A 19,694-nucleotide genomic window follows, 5' to 3' on the forward strand; every position below is an offset into this window, starting at 1 on the left:
GAAAAGCCCTGACCTCCTGGGCCAGTCCCAGCCTTCTAGGCCTCTGGCTACAGGCCCAGCCTATGCAGTCACATGAGGTCTCCACTGAACTCTGGCTGCTGAGCCTTGTGGGAAGATGTGAGCATGGAGGTGCCTGGAGTCTGTGTGGAAAGCAAACCTAAGAATCTTTGAAGCCAAAGCAAAGAAAACAGGAATTAGAGGTCAAGGGGTTGAAGACCACCTTTGAGATCTGATCTGGTCACACCTGAAATCATTAAAATAACTGAAATGTTTAGATACACAGCCCAATAAATTCTCTTTTTTAAAAAAGTACAAGCAGTACTATTCACCGCCCACTGAGCAAGTCCTTCACGCACACCAAAAACAGAAAGGGTGAATCCTGAGGTCTGTTAGAATAACCAACAGTTTATTAAAAGCTTGCCTGGGGCTCTGTGCCAGCCCCACAGCTGAGAGGGGCTCCCACGACTGCCCCTAGGCCCAGGAGCAGACCATTCCCCAAGGTCCTTCCCTTGTTTCCCCGCCCCAGCCCTGATCCCAATTTAAAAAAAAAAAAAAAAAAAGGACAAGACGGCACAGGACGTCAGACAGTAACAGGGGAATGGGGAGACCCAGGCATCCTGACCCCAAGACCCCATCCTGATCCTTCTTGCCAGTAAGGTGGCCTCTCATTCTCCCCACCTCAGGCCCCAGATCTGCTCTGCCCCGTGGCAGGTCTGAGGGCCCCACTGTGAGGGTAGTATAGTTCTCTGAATATAGTATGTCTAGACCCACCCTTCCCCTCCCCCAGGGGACTAGATGAATATTTGACACGCACATCTCCCTCCTTTCCCAGGTGGCGGAGGGAGACCCTGGCACCATGGTGGGGAGGCGGGGCTCCCAGGCAGCCTTGAGGCACCTATCCCAAAGCTAGCCCTGGGCCACTGGCCAGCCCCAAGAAGCTCATGAGATGAGGAGGTGTGAGGGGAGCTGGAGCCAACATCCTGTCCTCTACCCTTGTGGGGGCCTCCAGCTCAGTGCCCTCCAGTGTCAGGCTCCACCCACCCCTGCCCTGCCCAGCTTATCTGCTCCTCCCCACTGCACTTCAGGAATAGAAGTGGGAAGAACCATTGAGGATGTGGGAAGCGACACTGGTGCTGCGACTCAGGGGCCCAGGCACCGCGGCAGCAGGGGGGCCCACGTTCTCACTGCCACTGCCCCCCGAGGCTGCCCGCCGCAGGGGCTGGGGGCTGTTTCTTAGCAGCAGCAGGGCTCCGCCACGGGGTGTCCCACTCTGTGTGGGGGGCCCTAGCCAGTTTGGGGGGCCTGGGGGAGCCAGCAGAGATGGCTGACGCCAGGCTGGAGGGGGCATGCCTGGTGGAGGAGGGCCATGACTCCAGTGTGCCCCGGAACGGGGAACGGGACGGGAGGGCCAGGCTGGGGCAGGGGGTGGAGCGGGATAGCCCTGGGCAGCAGCCTCGGCTGGGATGCCCCCCAGAGCCATGCTGGAGAAGCCCAGCCTCATGCTTTCCGCATCAAAGGCCTCGATCTCACGGGCCTGCCGCTCAAGCAGACTTCGGATTCGCTCAGAGCGCCCTGTCTGCAGGGCCAGCAGCTCCTCTTCCACCTGGGGCATCCGGAACAGAGGTTAGAGTCAGGGGCGGGAGCCTACTCTCCCTCCCCAGTCCTGGAGGCTGGGCCCCTTACCCGCTGCTCCAGCAGTGCCCGCCGCAGCGCGACCCTCTGCTCCAGCTCCCGCAGTTCCCTCTCATGCTGGCTCTCTGTGCGGATCTTGATCTTGCTCTGGTAAGCGTTGAGCAGCTCCAGCTCCTGTTGAAGCTGCTGCCGAAGGGCCTGGAACTCTGCCTCCTGGGTCTCATCAAGTCGTAGCTGGGGAAGATGAACAACCAGTTGTAGGAATCTCCTCCTCCACCCCCACTATCCTCCCCTGCCCCAGGTAGGGCTGGGCCCTAAGGTTTCAAGAAGCAGCGGTCTCAACATCTATCAGAATGGAAGATGGTCATACCCTGTGGCACAGCAATTACACTGCAGAATCTATCCCCCACGTATACTTGCACATGTGCTCGAGGTGTTCACGGAAGCGTTGTGATAGCAAAATACTGGAAACAACCTAAATGTCCACCAATAAGGGATGGGTTAAATAAATTATGGTGCAGCCATATTGTGGAAAATTCTACGCTGTAAAAAAAATGAGACAGGAGTACTGACAGGGGAAGATGTCCAAGAAGTATTAAGTGGAAAAAGGAAGTTAGAGAATAGTAAATGTAAAGTATGATTCCATCTGTGTTTAAAATTCATATATTTTTTCAAAATGTGCACTGAAAAAATACAAAATACAGTTAATTATTAACAAGTTGCCTGGGAGAGGTGGGACTGGGTGAGAGAACAGCCTTGGGTGGGGCGTTTCCACTCTCTACCCTCTCTGCACATTTTAAGTGGCCCATTCCAGTGTTAGGTGTGATCATTTTTTTAGAACAGCAACTTTCAAAATCCTCCAGAAGTCTGAGTAAATGGGCTTGAGGGCCACACTCACTTTAATCTGCACCCTGTTTATCCATTAAACTAACTCAGGGCCAGGAAAAAATAATAGCCACTCTTTTCCTTGGTGGTTCTTGGGAATAGGCACATGGCTTTGTCAAGACCTTAAGAAAATACTAAGAGAAAGAATAAAATCACTGAGGAGAATATGAAATAAATCATTGTGGAGAACACAAACAGAGGGAGAGTATGTGAGTTTCCCAAGTACAAAAGCCCTAGCTCTGTGCATGCCCTGCACCGTCCAATTCTCTAAAGTGAAGTACAGAGCCTGGCCTCTAGCGCACTCCCTCCCTGGACCCCAGGCCTCACCGCCTGTGAGCTGAGCATCTCTGAGATGGACTGGTCATACTGCTCGGCCAAGATCGCCAGCTTGCGGGTCTGCTCTTCCTTGAGCCGTTTAAGGAGGCTCTTGTGCTGAGCTTTGGGCGTGGTCTCCAGCAAGTGTGCTCGCAGAGCCTTGTACTGCCGAGTCTGGATCTTACACGTCTCCTGGAACTGCTTCTTGATCTGCAGCTCCTTAGACTATGCAGTGGACGGATCAAGGGGAGATGGGGGCAGCGGGGAAGAGGAGGAGGAAAAGGAGGAGGAGGAGGAACAACCAGGGAAAATGGGGAGAAGAGAGAGAAGAGGAGAGGAGACAGAAGCAGAGACAGGGAGAGGGAGAGAAACAGAAAACATGTTAGACAGAGGGGGTGGGGGGAGCTGTATACAGACAGACATGGAGAGGTGGGATCATGTTGAGAGAGATCAGGAAGGTCTCGATGGGCGAGAGATGCAGAGAAGACAAGAGGTTCCAAAGCACGTGCACGGAGTTGGGTGGGTGGGATACCCACGAGAAAACATCGGAGTTACTGGACAGGGAACTGAGGATCTTGGAAGCTCTGACCAGGCAAAGAGGGAGAGACTGTGACCTAGAGATAGAAGCACGTGAGCAAATATGAGAACGTGCACAAGAACAAGCGAGAAGAACCAGTCACACAAAACACCCGTGAAGAAAAAGCAACACAACTAAGGACAGACACAGGAAGTCCCAGGTCCAGCAGCTCAGGGAGGAAGGCAGGGAAGGAGAAGCACCGAGCTGAGAAATGGGTAAGAAGGGGCTGCCCCATTTTGGGCCACGGAGGAGAAAGGGACAAAAGAGGTGGCCAGAAAGGGCCTGACAAGTTCAACCGGCCAGCAACTGCCACCCTGACCAGATCCACATTCCAGCCCGGCCCCTCACACACTCAGCTCCCACTCCAGGCCCACACCCAATCCTGCTGCCACAGCCCTCATACTCCGCCTGGTTGCCCCCAGCTCAGCACCCCCTACTGTGGAGGGTCTGCAGCCCCGTCCCCCAACCCACTAGGGTAATGCCTGATGCAGGAGAGCAATTTGGCCCCCTGTAGCCGGGTACCATGGAGGGAACGGGTTGGGAGAAAATGCAGGGCATGAGGAGACCAAGGGAGTGGAAACTAAGACCTATGGAAGGAACCCGCAAACACGGGCTCTGAGGGACCAACAAGTTCGCTGAAGTTCTACAGGGGCCCAGACCCCAGAGCCGGTGGTGGTCATGGTGCAATGAAGCTATGAAGGCAGAGAGCATGAGGCTGAGTAGTGAGAGGGGCTGAGATAACGGAGATGGGGTGAAGAGGTCATGGAGCTGGGCCGAGGGTCAGCCTGGGGGCATACCGGGGAGGCTAGGCGGCAGGACAAAGCAGACAGAGGCAGCCTGGGCCAAAGGCACAGTTCCGCTCAGATATTTTATTTGTGTTTGTCTTTTTCTTTTTTTGGTGGGGGGAAGGGGACAGGTTGGAAGGGAGACAGAAAAACAAAATCAAAGAGGAGAAAAAAAAACATGACTCTTCCCACCCTCCACCACCCTTGGCCCCAGGTCTGAGTCAATGAAGGTGAGGATGAGCACACACAGCCAGGGAACAGCAATAACTTAGGGGAGGAGCGCCAGGAGAGCAGAGAGTGACTGCTGGACTCCACGGCCGAGGAGGCTGCCTGTCTATAGGTCTGAAGGGCTGGGCCTGGGGTGAGTGAGTAAACTGAGGAAGGTGGGTGAAAAGAAAGGACTAAGGACTGGAGAAACTTCACTGAGTCGTGGGCGATAAAGTGCTCAATGCTCTAGATTTGGGCTGGAAGGATTGTAGTTAGCTACCTCCAGGGAGGCAGGGCCCGGGACTGGCGGGTGCGGGATCTCCGCCCGGCTAGAGTCCCTGGCAGTGGCTGGTGGGAGGCAGGGGGCCCTAGCTGGCGCTGGCTGCGTGGTAGTAGCCGGGGGATTCGGGTGGGCCGTTCACCCCGAAGCAGGCCCCAGCTAGCCAGTGTGTGGATGGCCCATGGGGGCAAGTGGGATGCTAAACCCTGGCTGGCCCGTGCCAGACGCCAGTTCCAGCCCTTGCACAGGGCCCAGACCTTTGCCAACAAGGCTAATGGGTGTTGGGTGGTGCGGGGATTACGCCGCCGGGGCCCAGGGATGGGCAGGCGGCTGCGGAAGCCATCCTTGTTGGTTTTGGGGTAGAGTGCAAACAGACCCCGGTCCCCCACAGCCCCACAGCCCTGCAGGGCCCGGAAGGCCATGGGTGACAGGCGCAATAGAACCCGCAACCAGAGTCGAGATATGCCCCGGCGCACCCGGGGGCCCTGCTGCCGCGCCCATCTGCCCCCCGCTGCCATAGCCACCAGAGGTAGAGCCAGGCCTGGCCAAGCTAGGAGCCAGGCAGCTCCAAGGCCCAGGGGAACACCCATGAGGCCTCGGCGCCAGCTCAGGCCCAGGACGGCCCCCAGTGCGGTACCCTGGGCCAGGAGCAGGAAAAGACTGGAGGGCAGGTGCAGGGCTGTACAAAGGAGCAGGTAGGAGGCCCCCAGCCCCACCAGCCCCACCTCAAGGGCCAGCAGCGCTGCCTGCAGGCCACCCCCACCCTGGGCTGCCAGCAATGGAAGCAGCAGCAGCAGCAGGAGGGGCAGGAGGCCAGAGGAGGACCCCACCGCAAAGGAGAGGCCAGCCAGGAGGCCATGGGACAGGAGTCCGGGGAGCTGGCTGGCAGGGCCGGGCCTCAGGTGTGTTGGAGGGGGTTCAGGAGGGATGTCGGGGGAAGGACAACCATCTCCAGGATCCCTAGGGGTCCCAATCGGAGCCCCCTGTTCCTCTTCTTCCTCCTCCTCGGGGACTGGAGTCAGTGCTGGGCCCTGGACCCAGCCAAGCTCAAACTCCTCATCTAGAAGACTCCCATCCTCCTTCCCCCACAAGCTCCACGTCCCAGCCTCCTCCTGGCCAACAATGCTCCTCTCCTGGGGTACAAGGGAAGGCACCCTAAGCTCCTCTATCTCCTCCTCAGGCAGACCCCAAAATTCCTCATCAACCAGGCTCCCGTGTTTTTGTGGACTGGGACTAGGGGCTCCTGATTCTTCCCCCAGAATCCTCTGCTGCTTGGGCTCCAAAGTGGCCCCTTCCTTTCCCAGAATCCTTCTCTCTCCAACTGCTTCCTCCTCCTTGCCCAGCATTCTTTGGTACAGGACTGCCTCCTGGCCAGGTGAGCAGGGCTGCTCTTCTACAGGGTTGCCTGTGCTAGGTGGGTCCAGAGCCCCAGGAATGGGAAGTGGGAGGCCCGGGGGGCGCTGGCCTGCACGTACTTTGAGGCTCTTGGGCTGCTGGCGAACCTGGGCCGCGTGCTTCTGCCGCAACTCTTGCTCACGCCGCTTGTTGTACTCCAGCTGGTTGCCCAGCTCCGTCTGGTGCTGCAGGCGGGTGAGCTCAGCCCGCGTGCGCTGCACGGCCTGGAGCTGCCGCAGCTCCAGCTCCCGCGTGGCCTCGTGCTGCCGAAGCAGCAGTGCACACTCCAAGTCTTTCTGGGTCTGCTTCTTGTTCAGGTCCTGAGGCAGAAGAAATGCAGGGCCCAGGGCCTGGTCAGTATCAACAAAGTGAGGGGCCAGGGCTCCTTGGCAGAGGGAGCTGGGGATGGCAGGAGATGAGGGTGTAGGGGAGGCAAGCTCCTGCCTGTCTTGGGAACAGAGAGGCCTAAGGAAATTCTGGCAAGACCTGTTGGGGATGAGAAGTAAAAGGGGCACTGAAGTAAAGATGAACTGTAACACTCGAGGGCCAAGGGGAAAGAAGACAAGAATGAGGCCAATGGAAAAGGGTGGGTCCCTGGGATCCATGAGTGAGCGGGAGGAGAAAGGAGACTGGGACGCCTACCTCCCGCAGCAGGTCCTGGTCCAGGCTGTGCCGAGCCAGCAGCATCTTGCGCTTGTACTGGCGACACTGCAGCTCAAAGTACTGGCGCTGCCGCCGCAGCAGCCCTGCCTCCTCCTCCGCCTGGCACTGCTGGAGCTGCTCCTTCTGCCGCAGCAGCCACTCAGCCTTCTCCCGCTTGGGAGTGCTGGGGTTCTCTTGGAGCTCCTGGGCGAGGGCAGAGGGGAGCAGGGTCAGGGCCCACCTGGCCTGTCATTGGTCCCACCCCCGAGCAGCCCTAGCTCACCTCCTTCAGCTGTTCCTTGCGAAGTTTGTAGGTCCGCTTCTGTGCCTCCAGCAGAGCAGCCAGCTCCTTCTTCTGTTGACCAAGGATGTGCTGCTGGAACTTGCGCTCCTCGGCCTGGGCAGCTCGCGCCTCCTTCTCACCGATGGCCTGGTGCCGCCGGGCCAGCTTTTCTGCCTCCGCCCCAAAGCCAGCCCGCTGCGCCTCAAGCTCCCGCTGCAGCCGTGCACTGTGCTCCTCCCGTTCACCCCTCAGACGTGACTCCAGGGCCAGCAGCTGCTTCTGGTGCTGTCGTCGCATCCGCTTATAACCACTCAGCTGCTCCCGCAGTGCAGAGTCCTGCTCATGCTCCTGGATCTGACGGCTAACCTGGGGCAGGAGAGAGGGTGAGAGCTGGGGCTCAGCCTGGCCCCTAGTTAATTAACACAAAGGGTCTTCCATGGGGAAGAACATGGGTTTTCAACTCATAAGTTCATTCTCATTTAGCACCTTCCTCACACACAGCCTCTCTAGCCTGTTTCCTCAACTGGATAATGGTGGTATTATCTACTTCACAAGTTGGTGTGACTGAATGATAAAAGGTGGCAAGCACAGGGCCTGGCACAAAAGTAGGAACAATCGATACTAATTTGAAACAGTGAGTCAGACAGACCTAGGATCAAATCCCAGCTTTGCCACTGACCAATCATGTGATCTCAAGTAAGTTAACTTCTCAAAGCACCAGTTCCCTCATCTGTTAAACGGGGAAATAATACCTCCTCATAGGGGCTGTGCGGTAAGTTCAGACTCTATCTTAATAAGTGTTGGCTTCCTTCCCTTTTAGCAAACATGGTGGGCCTATCACTCCCCAGGTATTGAGCTGGGATTGGGGCCACAAGATGCTGGAATAACAAGAACATTGGGCTTGGACACCTTCATCCAAAGTCTGATCTCAGGTCTCAATCTCAATTGACTCTACGTGTGGCTCTTAAACTAGTCCTGGCAGCCAAGCCCCTGGCAGTCAAGACTCTGCACAGTACCGCAAAACACCATGGGATCTGAAGAGTTGTTGGAACACAACCAGCCCCAAGCAGAGGCCATAAGAATATACTAGACTGAATCAGTGGCCTCTAAGGGGATTGCTGACACTCAAATGCAGTTGAGCAGGAATGTGATCTAAAGGCTTATTAAAAACATGGATGAAAAACTATGGTTTTTTTTTGTTTTTTTTTTTTTTGAGACGGAGTCTCACTCTGTCGCCAGGCTGGAGTGCAGTGGCCGGATCTCAGCTCACTGCAAGCTCTGCCTCCCGTGTTTGCGCCATTCTCCTGCCTCAGCCTCCCGAGTAGCTGGGACTACAGGCGCCCGCCACCTCGCCCGGCTAGTTTTTTTTTTTTTTTTTTTTGTATTTTTTAGTAGTGACGGGGTTTCACCGTGTTAGCCAGGATGGTCTCGATCTCCTGACCTCATGATCCGCCCGTCTCGGCCTCCCAAAGTGCTGAGATTACAGGCTTGAGCCACCGTGCCCGGCCGAAAAGCTATGTTTTATGATAAGCCTAACCTGTGAACTGAGAAAAAGATTGCCATGAGTTGATTTTAGGAGAGGACTAAGGGCCTGCTTATAGGAGTGGAGAGCCACCAAAGGCACTGGGACAAGTGGCCCCTCTGAGCCACAGGTGCCTCATTTCTCCAATGGGATCCTACCGTCCCCCTCCCAGGGGAGCTGGGAGGGTTAACATAGACCTGTGTGTAAGCCTGAGAGTTAACTGCTGGCATGAGACAGACACCTGAACACCATCCCTGCCCTCTGGGGCACAGAATCTGGCAAACCTATCATGTTCTGTTCAGGACCACCCAAGCACAGGACACCCCCGGCACTGGACACCCCCGGCACAGGGCTCCACAGGCACAGGCTCCCCCCGCACTGGGCTCCCCTAGCACACAACTGTGAAGCACTTGACTTGCCAGAGGAGCCTGGGCAGGCAACCCAGGAGATGTCAGTTAGGTCAGGCCACGAAAATGGTGTAAGAGTTTGCCAAGCTAGACACACCCAGATTGGGCCATATGACCAAAACAGTCCACTGGGAAGAGGAGGAAAGCTGGAGGGTTAAGGGGAGCAGGCAGGAGCCAGCAACAGAAAATGAGGGTAGAATTCGGACTCGATACCATGCCACAGGGAGGAAATCATTTCTAGACTTAAAAAGACTTAAAAAACAGACAGCAAGCAGGATGAGTGAGGATGGCTACACTCACCAGGGAGGCAGTTCGGATGGTGGCAAAGTGGTCCCGGTTTCGGCAGTAGGCCCGGCGGCGGGCGGAAGAGGTGGTGGAGGTGGGAGCTGGGGCTGCAGGCGGCTGGAGAGGGCTGGGGGTTATCTCTGGCTGGTAGGGGTCATCATATAGATTGTCAGAGCCCTAGAGGGAGACAGAAGGAACACCCAAGGCTCAGAGGCCTCTGGGTCCAAAGGGAGTGACCTGAGGAGAGCCACTCAGACTCAGAGGAGTGCTGTGCTTAGGGAGCGAGGGCGAGGACCCAGGGGGTTCTAGAGCAGGTGGCTCGGGCCCCCCAAGGATGAGCTGTGTACCGGCAGCCGGTGAATAATGGAGCTGTGAGAGGTGACTGTGTGCTCCCCCTCCTGCATCATGGCCATCTCCCGGGCTTCCGGGCCTTCCTCCTCCTCCTCCTCTTCCTCCTCCTCCTCCTCCTCTTCCTCGTTGTCTGAGGCATCTGCTAGGCTGTTGACAGAGCTGCTCTGGCTGGAGGCGCTGATGGACATGCTGGGCACTGAGTGGCTACTCTCGAGACTGGTCAGAGTCCCAGCCCGGTGCATGTAGGGCTCAGCCTCCTGCAAATAGGGCATAGGCTGCTGGGCAGGGAAGGGGAAGCCCTGGGGCATATGCATGGAGGTAGCATGGGGAGATGGTGGTGTGAGTAGGGCTGGGGAAGGGGCCAAGCAGCTGCAGTGGGTAGGCACACATGGGGCATAAAGAGGGGTGTCAGGGCAAGCTGGGTCACCTCTTCCTCTTCTGGGGCCTCAGCACCAGGGCCATTGGGTGCCTCTTGGAATAGGATCTTCTTCATCTTGCGGTACTGCAGGTTGTCCAGCTCCCGCACGGCATCCTTGGTCCTCTGGATCAGGTCCATAATGACTGTGGGTGGCCGCTCCCGGAGCACAAAGCGGTGCTGGGGGAAGAGGACACTGAGGCCTGCTGCCAACTCCCCTTCCCCCTACAACCCACAGCCCTTGGCATTCCCTGCAGCCTGAGGCACTCTTCTGGGGCCCACGCCCACCATGGATTGATGCTGGCCTTGTCCCAAGCCCCTCTCCCACAATAATTTTCTGTACCACCCAGTACCTACTCCCCAGACTCTTCTTCTCTAAGCATGGCTGACAGGTAGGAACAGTCAGGAGATCTGGATTCTTGTCCAGCTCCTCTACTAAAGGGCTATGTGACCTTGGACATGTCATGAGGCCCCTCTGGGTTTCATATAGTATCCTACAATTATAAAACAAGTAGGTCCAACTACATAATCTGAAGTTTCCAACTAAGGCTCCTCAGGTCCCTGTGGGTCTGTGAAGGGAATGGGGCCCCTCTATTTTTGATAATTCAAAAAACACCTAAGGGAAATCATACATTTACCCATGATAAGGCTACACAGGCTTTTGGCTTGCATTACATCAGATCAGTGGGGCAACCCTGGTTATCGCACGCTGACCAGAAGCTCTAGCTGGCAATTATATAAATCTTTGATTAATAAAAGATGGGAAAACAGATTATTACTTAATAAATTAAGGCAGTCTGGTAGACAAAATCTCGTAAAACACAGAGTCCACCGGGCACTGGGGATGGGGTGGGAATTCATCAACAAAGCTCTTGGTGGAGGAAGAACTGGGAACCACTAATTTCCCTAGGGGTTCTTGTGGCTTTAACAAGCTACAGTTCCAAGAGAATGCTAGGCCAGCAGGCCCTCACCTTCAGGAGGACCTCTGAGGTTGGTCTGTCTTGAGGGATTTTCTGAAGACAAGAGTCGACAAAATTCCGGAAGTACTCAGACCTGAAAGTCACAGGGGGTGGGAGAGGGGTGGGGAAGGCATGAGCCAGGCATCTGTACCCCATGGCCTAACCCCTGGGCCCAGATTCGGAATCTCAGTCCTCACCAGTGTCCTGACTGGAGCACGGGGGATTCGTTCTGTGCAATGTGGTATAAGGCACTCATCGCATTCATGTTAAACAGCGGTGGTTTCCGTTCCGCTACAGAAAAGGGTGACAGGGAAGAAGGTGAGAGGTGGCAGGGGGTAGAGGACAATGGAATGGAACTGAGACGACTTGGGTTCAAATCCCAGTTCCTTGATTTCCTTGCCACATGACCTTGAAAAGTTCCCATCATCCTGTTGCATGTCAATTAATTCCTTCCTCTGTAAAATACAACACCCATCCTCTCCACTGCACACAGGTGGAATAGGGGTCAAAGAAAATAACATCCACCAAAGCAGTAACGAAGGCAGAAGGACAGCCATTCAGTTATCACCCCAACTAATACTTCTTAGGTACCAAAGCGAGCAGATAACTTGATGATTGCTATGGGGAAGATAAAAACAAGAATTAGGCCCTGCCCTCAAGGAACTTTCAGTCTAAAAAAGAAGATTAAACAGGACTGAAAAAATAACATCAAAGTATTAACTGGTATAAGAGGGAAACAGGGAAGTGGCTGGGAAGTTGAGAGTATGCACTGGGCCTTCAAGGTAGTGTATCTTCAGGGAATTCAGAGAAGGGCTTTGTAAAAAGCCGAGATTAGAAAGGAAAGCGCAAGCTACGAGTCCCTAAGAGTCCCTTGTAGCCAGACAAATATCATGTTGTTTTGGCCTAAACGGTGATTTTTAAAATTAACTGCCAATAGTAACAATCAAATAATAATATAAATTTCCAGTTTCTCCTTAAGAATTAGATCTGTTGAAATGGAGTCTACATTACTGCATAACAATGGTCTGAAGATAACATTAGCTGCCCTTTCTATGGAAACAGCAATCTCCAGTTTGCCACAGCCTCCTCCACATTGCTTCCCTGATATTGACTTAGTATGAGTTGACATTTATAATCAGACTTGATTTTTTTTCAATAGTAGAGTAATATTTCTTAGTATTCACATCTCTTCCAAAAACTAGAAATAAAATGGACAGATCTAGTTTTTTCTTATACTTGGGTTTCTTACATTTTTCATCAACTATCTGGGCCTGGCATCAAATGGTAAATGGAGACTGTGAAGATGGAGGAAAAGGGCTTGTCCAAATCTCTGACTTCGGGCAGAGGACCCAACACGAACCAAGGCAAGGAAGTGGAAAAGTTCATGACACACTCAGAGCGTGGAGCCCATGAAGGAAAGGGCCAGCCTTTAGGAAACAAAGCCTCTAGGTTGGTGCAAGGAAGGATGGGGATGGTTTCAGTCTTGAAGGCAACAGGGGGCCAATCATGGCTCCAAACAGGGAGTGAAATGACAGCACTCAGCTTATGTAGACCTCTCCGGCATTAGTACTTAAGACACACTGGAAGGGAGAAGAGACTGGAGAGATCATTGCAGGAGGTTGTTGATAAGAGAAACTAACAGCAACTCTTTCTTAGGCAACTATTTTGTGCCTGACATTATGTTGAAAGCTTTATAAAGGTTACCTACCCCATTAAAGAATTGTTTCAGTAGTGCTGGCTGACAGAGATGAGAACCTTGGCATGGCCTCAAGGCCTTAGGAACTCACTTGGGCCTAACTCTCTGGCCTTATCCCTCTGGCCTTATTCTCTGCATTACATGCTAGGTTCCAAATAACTGAAGCTAGTCCCAGTTCCCCAGGCCTGCTCTTACCTCTAGGCCTCTCACATGCTGTTCTCTCTGCCTGGAAAGCTCTCCCTGCATTCTGCAAACAGCTATTATTTATCTTGTGGATTGGCTTCAACATTCTGCTACAGTGGCTTCAACATTCTTCTTCAGCCCTTAAACTAGGTCAAGTCCCTTGTTTTACATTTGAACCGCTCCTGTAACTTCTCCACACAGTATTCATCACATTGAAAGAAAACATGCCTGCCTGGTTTCCCTAAATCAAATGTAAGTTCCATGAGGGCAGGATACTCATTCACTGCTATCCCTCCAGAATCACAGTCCATGGCACCACACGTGATGGGCACTAAAAAAAGATTTAGAACCAGGACAGTGGACAGGAAGAGATGAATGCTACAAAATCTCTAGGCCTAAGAGCTGGCAGAATTTGCCAGCTGCCTGTATTGGGGCTCCAGGGTAGGGTCACAATGGACAGGAACTTGGAGGCCTGGGATCCTATTCCTAGGAGAATGGGGTAGTCTGGGAAGCAACAGAAGAGAATGGAAAAGAAGATGAGGGAACAGAGAGGATGTTCTTACCCAGCTCGATGCAGGTTATCCCCAAGGACCAGACATCCACTTTGCCATCGTACTGCCCCTCATCCATGGCCAGGATCACCTCGGGTGCCATCCTGGGAGAATGGTCAGGAAAGAGAGGAAAATCACCCGCCGAGACCCTGACACTCGTACTCCCAACACCCTGGGAGCTCTCTCCACTCACCACCACTCACTCACTCACCAGTATGGGGTGCCCACGAAGGAGTTGGCAGGTGCCATGATGGATGCAGAACCAAAGTCCCCCAGCTTCACTAACCCTGGCTCTGACAGCAGGATGTTTCCAGCCTTCACATCCCTGCCAGAGGCAAAGTACAGGGATGAGACATGGGTCTCAGGAAAGCCAGGCAGGGGAAGCCCAGTTAAGTGACAGGTGGTGCAGATAGCACTCCCCCCCAGGCATTGCCGGTGCTGCTTGTACCTATGGATCATGTTGTGGGAGTGCAGATATGCCAGGCCCTGAAGCGCCCCGTGGGTCACGGCTGCGATCTCTACCTCCTGAAGGGGTTTCTTGTGCACTGAAGAGTGAGGAAGAACATCAACCCGAGGGAGCGCAAGGGTGGGACTGGAATAAGTTCCCCTTAAGCCTTCCCTATGACTCCTCTGCTCTTCTCCCTTCTCCACTTATTGGCCCATGAGTCACTTACCTTCTAGAAGGTCAGAAGCTGAGCCCAGGCAATACTCCATCACCAGCTAAGGAAGAGACAAGGGTCAGAGATCAGAGTCTCCTGGGCAGGGACTCAAAACAGAGCTTCCTTGAGTGTCCTGCACTCAAGCTATGTCCCCGGGGTGATAACAGGGAGGAAGAGCAACTGGAGACAATGAGGGGGTGGTGGGAGAGTTTTGGAGTCCGGGCGCAAGACATTCACCACCGCCCATCTGAATACCTTCAAACTCCCATTCAATCTCCGCCTCCTCCAACCCACAGTGACCTGTCCCACCTGCTAACAGCCTATGTCACTCTGAGCCAGGCTTCTGCTCAGTGGGTAAGTCTGAGGACTAAAGCAGTCAAAAGAGACTTCCTCCTTTCCAAGATCCCACAACAGCACCATGAACAGGGCCCACCTAAGACACTGGACCAGGATAAGGACGGGCATGAATAGGGGTAAAGATCAGGCCAGAGTCTGACACCAGCTCACCCAAGCCGTGTGCTCCCTCAGGTAACAGCCCCGGTACTGAATGGTGTTGGGATGCCGAAGCTTCTGTAAAAACCGCACCTCCTTGATGATGTCTTGCCATTTCTAGGGGGTCAGGGTAGGCAGAGGTTACCAGCCTGCACCTTGAGACAGGGGTCCCCTGTCCCCAGCCTGGCTGTATTGCACCTGGCCTACCTCATTGGACTGCTTCCCACTGTAGGACATCTTCTTGATGGCCACCACCTCACTATTCCGGACATCCCGGGCCTAGAGGACCAGACCAGAAGGTGTTGAAGGCCCCAGTGAGAGCCAGGCATGGGAAGACTTGCTGGCCCAGCAGGAGAAGGCAGGAAAGACCAGTGTGATGGAGTAGTGTGCAAGGGCTGTTGGGAGGTCCACAGGGGTAGGAAGAGTCCCCAATCCCTATTACACCGTCCCAGGATCCAACTCACAAAGTATACGGCTCCAAAGCTGCCATGGCCAATTTCCCGGAGGTCAGAGAAGAGCTTTTCTGGGTCATCTTTGAAGAAGAGCTCAGCCACATCTGGGTCCTTCAGGCTCCCGGCCCGGCCCCCAGCTGGCATGGTGGCCCCTGGGGGCCCTGAGAGTGAGGCCTGGCCTGGGGAATGGAAATGGGACCCTTAGAGCAAGGACTGAGCCTTCAGGGAGAGGAAGGGACCCATCAAGTTTCTGCCATCTCCTCCCCTCATTCCCTGATGAGGGGGAGGCACTGCTGAGGAAGGGGAGGGGGAGATTAGGAACGACATCAAAGCTCCAAAAAATGAAGTTGCCCTGGCAACCAGATCACGCGGGCTGGGTCCCTGGAGTCCCTAAAACTGCTAGGAAGATTCTGGGAAGCTAAGCATCCTCACCACCCCCTTCAGCACTCAACAAGTTCTCATTTCCCTATAGCCCCTGTATCTGCCCTCAAGGATAAAACATTCTGCCTCCCAGGCAGCACTCCAGAGCCCCAAGTGTCCTGTCCCATAAGTCCCATACCCCAACTGTTTCCAGGCACCTTTCTGTTCCCCTTGGCGCTGAGGCCCCCTCCTCCCTCAACCTCTCACACCCTAGAAGAGAACAGGAAATGGCCAGGCCGGAGGCGGTGGAAATCCGTCCATTGTTAGAAGTGGGTATGGGCCCAGAGGGGCCCGCAGAGTCACTCTCAAAAAGGGCAGGGGGAGATCTAGAATGGGAAGAATAGGGATATAAATGGCATCTGGCTGTGAGGGCCTCTCTGTGGTCTGGGCCACCTTACTTGTCCTGTCCAATTGCATAAGCATCACACACAGGTACAGGACATTTGCAGGGTACAAATAACATTTATTGAGCACCTTACATGCATTATCTCTTATTCAGTCCTCACCACAACCTTACGAAGCAAGTATTATGATTTCCCTTATATTACAAATAAAGAAACAGGCACAGCAAGGTTAAGTGCCTTGTCCAAAGCTGGTCTTCCATCATTATGATTTCAGAGCCCTTCAAAATAGACAGGGCAGAATCATGATCACCATTTCCTAGGTGAGATCACTGAGGCACAGAGAATAAAAAGGACTTCTCCAAGGTCAGAAAACAGAACCTTCTGCTCCCTGGTTAGGCCTGCCCATTACTCTCTCAGTTGTCACTCCAAGTTCAGCTCCCCTCTTGCAGGAAGCCTGTCCTGACCACTCCAGCCATTGGGAAGAGTGCCTAGGGCACCCAGCCAAACACCCAGAGAAAGTTCCTGCAGGATACCAGAACCAAAACCCTCAAGGAGATTCCAAACAGGCTCCATCCAGCCTAAGCATTTGTCAGAATTTGGGCACAAAGGGGCCTTCAGCAGAGCTGGACTCCTGGGGCAGAGTTCTAGCTACTTAAAAGCACCTAACAATTTTAGCATGTAATTTATTCTGTCATGCATTGTTTCCTGTTGTGTTGTTAATTTTGTCTCCTCAGTCCAACTGGAAGCTGGAGGGCAAGGAGGGAGCCTGACTCTCCAGTGGGCCCCCAGGGTGCAGAGGGCTCAGAATAGCCTGGGAGACTGATTGATTGCTCTCTGCTCAGCCCTCAGCAGCTCCCAGGTTGCTCAAAGTAAGGCCCTTTCTCTCTTCTGCCAGCAATAGTGCCAAGCACCCCTCACCAGCACCACACACCCACACACAAAGGCAGGTGCTCTCAACTTGCCAAAGGAATCTTCCTGACCTCTTTACCAATACAGGGCCCCAGAATGCTAACCTAGGACCCAAGGCCACATGGAAGGGGTGCCACCCACTGGCAAAACATCATGCAGGTCCCCTTCCCCATAACAACAACAAACACTTGAACAATAACAAAAGTCAGTGCTAAATCATAACCACCTTCCAAAATGGACAACGTTATCTCCATTCTACAGATGAGGAAACCCATATCTATCTGTTCCTAAGCTATGCTACCAGTACATCCCATCTGCAATGTACAGCAACAGGGCTTTGAATAAGTTCCTTCTAGTTCTTGGTCTTCTCTTCAGTGAAATGGATTACAGCATGGAGCTGTTGTAAGATTTTAATGAGATCTCATACTTAGGAACACCACGCAGACACTCAGCATATGGATTTTTCCTTTCCTGCCTCCAAGGTCCCCACAAAGCTTTAATCCTTCGGGGGATCAGTCTACCCCAACAGCTTGGCTTGAACAGTTAAAAGATGCCAGTAGTGCTACCATTTGTCAAGAGCCAGCCCTCTCAGGAATCCAGGCCAAACCCTGGGATCAGGGTAAAGATGAAGGTCACAGTGGATGAAAACTCCATGAGGCAGTGGCAAAAACCAGTCTCCCATCAGGAAAAGCTTCTGAGTAGAGCCCTCCTGGAAAGGAAGCTCATCTCACCCCCATTCTTAAACCTCATCCCAGCCTGGTCTCCTGGGGACCCCTGGCCGAGCCCAAACACAGAGGAAAAGAGATGGCAAGAAACAGGCATGCATCAGGGAAAGATGTGATTGAGGACTTGAGTTCAAATTCCGGTTTTGCCACTGTGTGACCTTGGGCAACCTCTCTGGGCCTCAACGTTCTCAACTGTAAAATGGGAAGATGCCAATAAAAGAGGCCACCACACGGTGAATGCGGGGATGTCACATGACAGAATGGCTGTCAAAGCACTTTGTAAAAGACAGATCGTTTGACAAATAGATGAGATTATTGATACCATCAGAGCAAGAGATTGGAAGGGAACTGTAGCTGGGGGAAAACATTGCCAGGCACCTCCAAGCACACACACAAGCATACACACAAACCCATATACACACACTTCCTTGCAAGGACAAGAAATCCAACAAGACCAGGCCTGAAAAGCAGATAAGCAGACCCACCAGGGGAATCAGAGGCATGGGATTCAACACCGCAGAATAGGCAGGAGAAAGGGGCATATCAGGGAGAAGAGGAGGCTGTGAGGGGCAAAGTGAAGGCGAGAAGACTGAAGTGTAAATCCATCTGATTAGCTGAAGCGCCCTAGGGTGTGAACCCCGGTGACATCAGAGACCCTGTCACCTGAGGTCCCCCACCAACCAGACACAATGAAGGGAAGAGGAAGGGGAAGGGGGTGGCAACAGAAGGCAAGGCTAGCCAGAGGCTGACCACTGGCTGAGCTGGGCTTCCCCATCCTGAGGAGAGGGCCTACCCAAGTCCAGCTTCTCAGAAAGGCGCACCCTTTCTTCTCAGAGCTAGACACAGGGACCCGCGCCCCTGCACCCCGTGTCTCACCTGGTAGGGGTCACTATGGTGCCCCAGCGCCTCCGCTTCCGCCTGGGGTCCTCCAGCGGCTCTGCCAAGTAGGGAGAGGGGCAAGGAGACCTTTCCCCTTGCCACCTCTTCCTCGGCTTTCGCCCTTCCTGAGGGGCGGGCCCGGGAAGCCTCCCCTGGAGGGGAGGGGGTGACAACCTAATCTGACCTCGCGGTCCAGTCCTCCCCCTCCTCGAGGGCGACAGCTGCCGAATTCCGGATTTCTGATTGCGGGGTCTGAACCCCGAATATTTGAACAGGATGGAGACTGAATCCGATATTTGAACGCCTGGGGAATGAACCCCGGATACTGGTGCACGCAGGGGCCTGAACCCGATATTTGAAATTCTATGAAACAGAGACCCAGGTTTAGAGAGGTTGGGACCCGAGTCCCGGATATCTGGACTATGAGAACTGATACCCGGGTATCTGAGAAGCGAGGGGCAAAGCCCGGAAATCTGGGACCCAGGAACCTGAGCCCTAGGTCTTCGGCCACCGACTGGGGGCCCACCCCGAGGACGTCCGGCCGCACGGCCCCTCTCACGCCGGGGTCCGAGGGTGACAGCCCCCACTCCCGCCCCGGCCTCCTCTCTCTCCCTTCTCTCTTCCGAGAATAGCTGAAAGATTATAGCTAAGGCGCTGCTGACGGTCCCCGCGCCCTCTCTGCCTCTCCTCTTCTCCGTCTCAGCCTCTCTCCGCACCACAGCCCAGGTCTCGTCCCGGTCTCCCTCTCCCTCTTCCTCCCAATTCCAAGATGGAGACCGGGCGGGAGCGCGCAGGCGCGGTAGGGACGCCGGGCCAAAGGGGGCGGGGCAGCGAAGGACTCAGCCCCGCCCTCTCCTCTCACCGCCGCGGCCTGGGAGACCAGCAGCCGCCGAGCCCGAGTGCGCGCGCGCCCCGCCACGCGGACCCCCGGCCGGAGGAGGCGGGGAGAAGGGCTAGGCTTGCAAGGGGAGGAGCCCGGCACTCTGTCCCACGACTGGCGGTGGACAGAGCTGCAGCGCATGCGTTCGCCCCGCCTTTGCTCTCAGCCCGAGGTTGTTGCTAGGGGAAGCTTTGAGGGGGCGCGGGTGGACGGACAGCAGCGGCGATCGGCGATCTGCGCCTGCGCGCAGGGTGGAAGTTGGGAGGGGCAAGGGAAGCTGCTGCTGGGCGCGGAAAAAGCGGGAAAATAGACTGCTCCGAGGTTAGCAACCATCTAGCCTGGACGAGGGCCCCCAAGTGCGAGGAATCTTTGCGCGTTGACGCTGGGAAAACTCAATAGGTCAAATCTCTTACGGAAATGGAGGCGCTGCAGGTTGCAAGACTTGCCAAGGTCACAGTGCATTTATGTCACAGCATTTCCATGACCTGACACCCCACCCGCCCAACTAACTGTAATTATATCCATTTTATTTCGTAGAAGAAAACAAGACAGGTGTTTACCAAA

At 54.4% G+C, this 19,694-nt stretch overlaps 1 protein-coding gene across 3 annotated transcripts; it reads right to left on the minus strand.

The window, feature by feature from the left end:
• Nucleotides 1-385: 385 nt before the first annotated feature.
• TAOK2 (TAO kinase 2) lies at nt 386-19,038 on the minus strand. 3 transcript variants are annotated; one of them, XR_005237689.2, is made up of 20 exons: nt 18,248-19,036; nt 14,986-15,152; nt 14,729-14,800; nt 14,537-14,638; nt 14,045-14,090; nt 13,819-13,915; nt 13,582-13,695; nt 13,383-13,474; nt 11,138-11,231; nt 10,953-11,034; nt 9,994-10,161; nt 9,563-9,823; nt 9,231-9,392; nt 7,002-7,367; nt 6,719-6,922; nt 6,157-6,396; nt 2,845-3,057; nt 2,003-2,107; nt 1,684-1,866; nt 386-1,603 (listed from the first exon to the last, which is right to left on the minus strand). XR_005237689.2 is itself a non-coding variant. In XM_007989657.3 (19 exons), the coding sequence occupies exons 2-19, from the start codon at nt 15,115-15,117 to the stop codon at nt 1,082-1,084; spliced, it is 3,150 nt and encodes a 1,049-aa protein (XP_007987848.1). In that variant the 5' UTR covers nt 15,118-15,152; nt 18,248-19,037; the 3' UTR covers nt 386-1,081. The 3 variants fall into 3 exon arrangements, 2 of the variants coding, with proteins under 2 accessions (XP_007987848.1, XP_007987840.1); XM_007989657.3 differs by lacking the exon at nt 2,003-2,107 and having other exon boundaries at nt 18,248-19,037; XM_007989649.3 differs by lacking the exons at nt 386-1,603; nt 1,684-1,866; nt 2,003-2,107; nt 2,845-3,057 and having other exon boundaries at nt 4,264-6,396; nt 18,248-19,038.
• Nucleotides 19,039-19,694: the final 656 nt, after the last annotated feature.

This window comes from Chlorocebus sabaeus, chromosome 5, assembly GCF_047675955.1.
Source record: "Chlorocebus sabaeus isolate Y175 chromosome 5, mChlSab1.0.hap1, whole genome shotgun sequence".
In the NCBI taxonomy this organism is placed as follows: domain Eukaryota; kingdom Metazoa; phylum Chordata; class Mammalia; order Primates; family Cercopithecidae; genus Chlorocebus; species Chlorocebus sabaeus.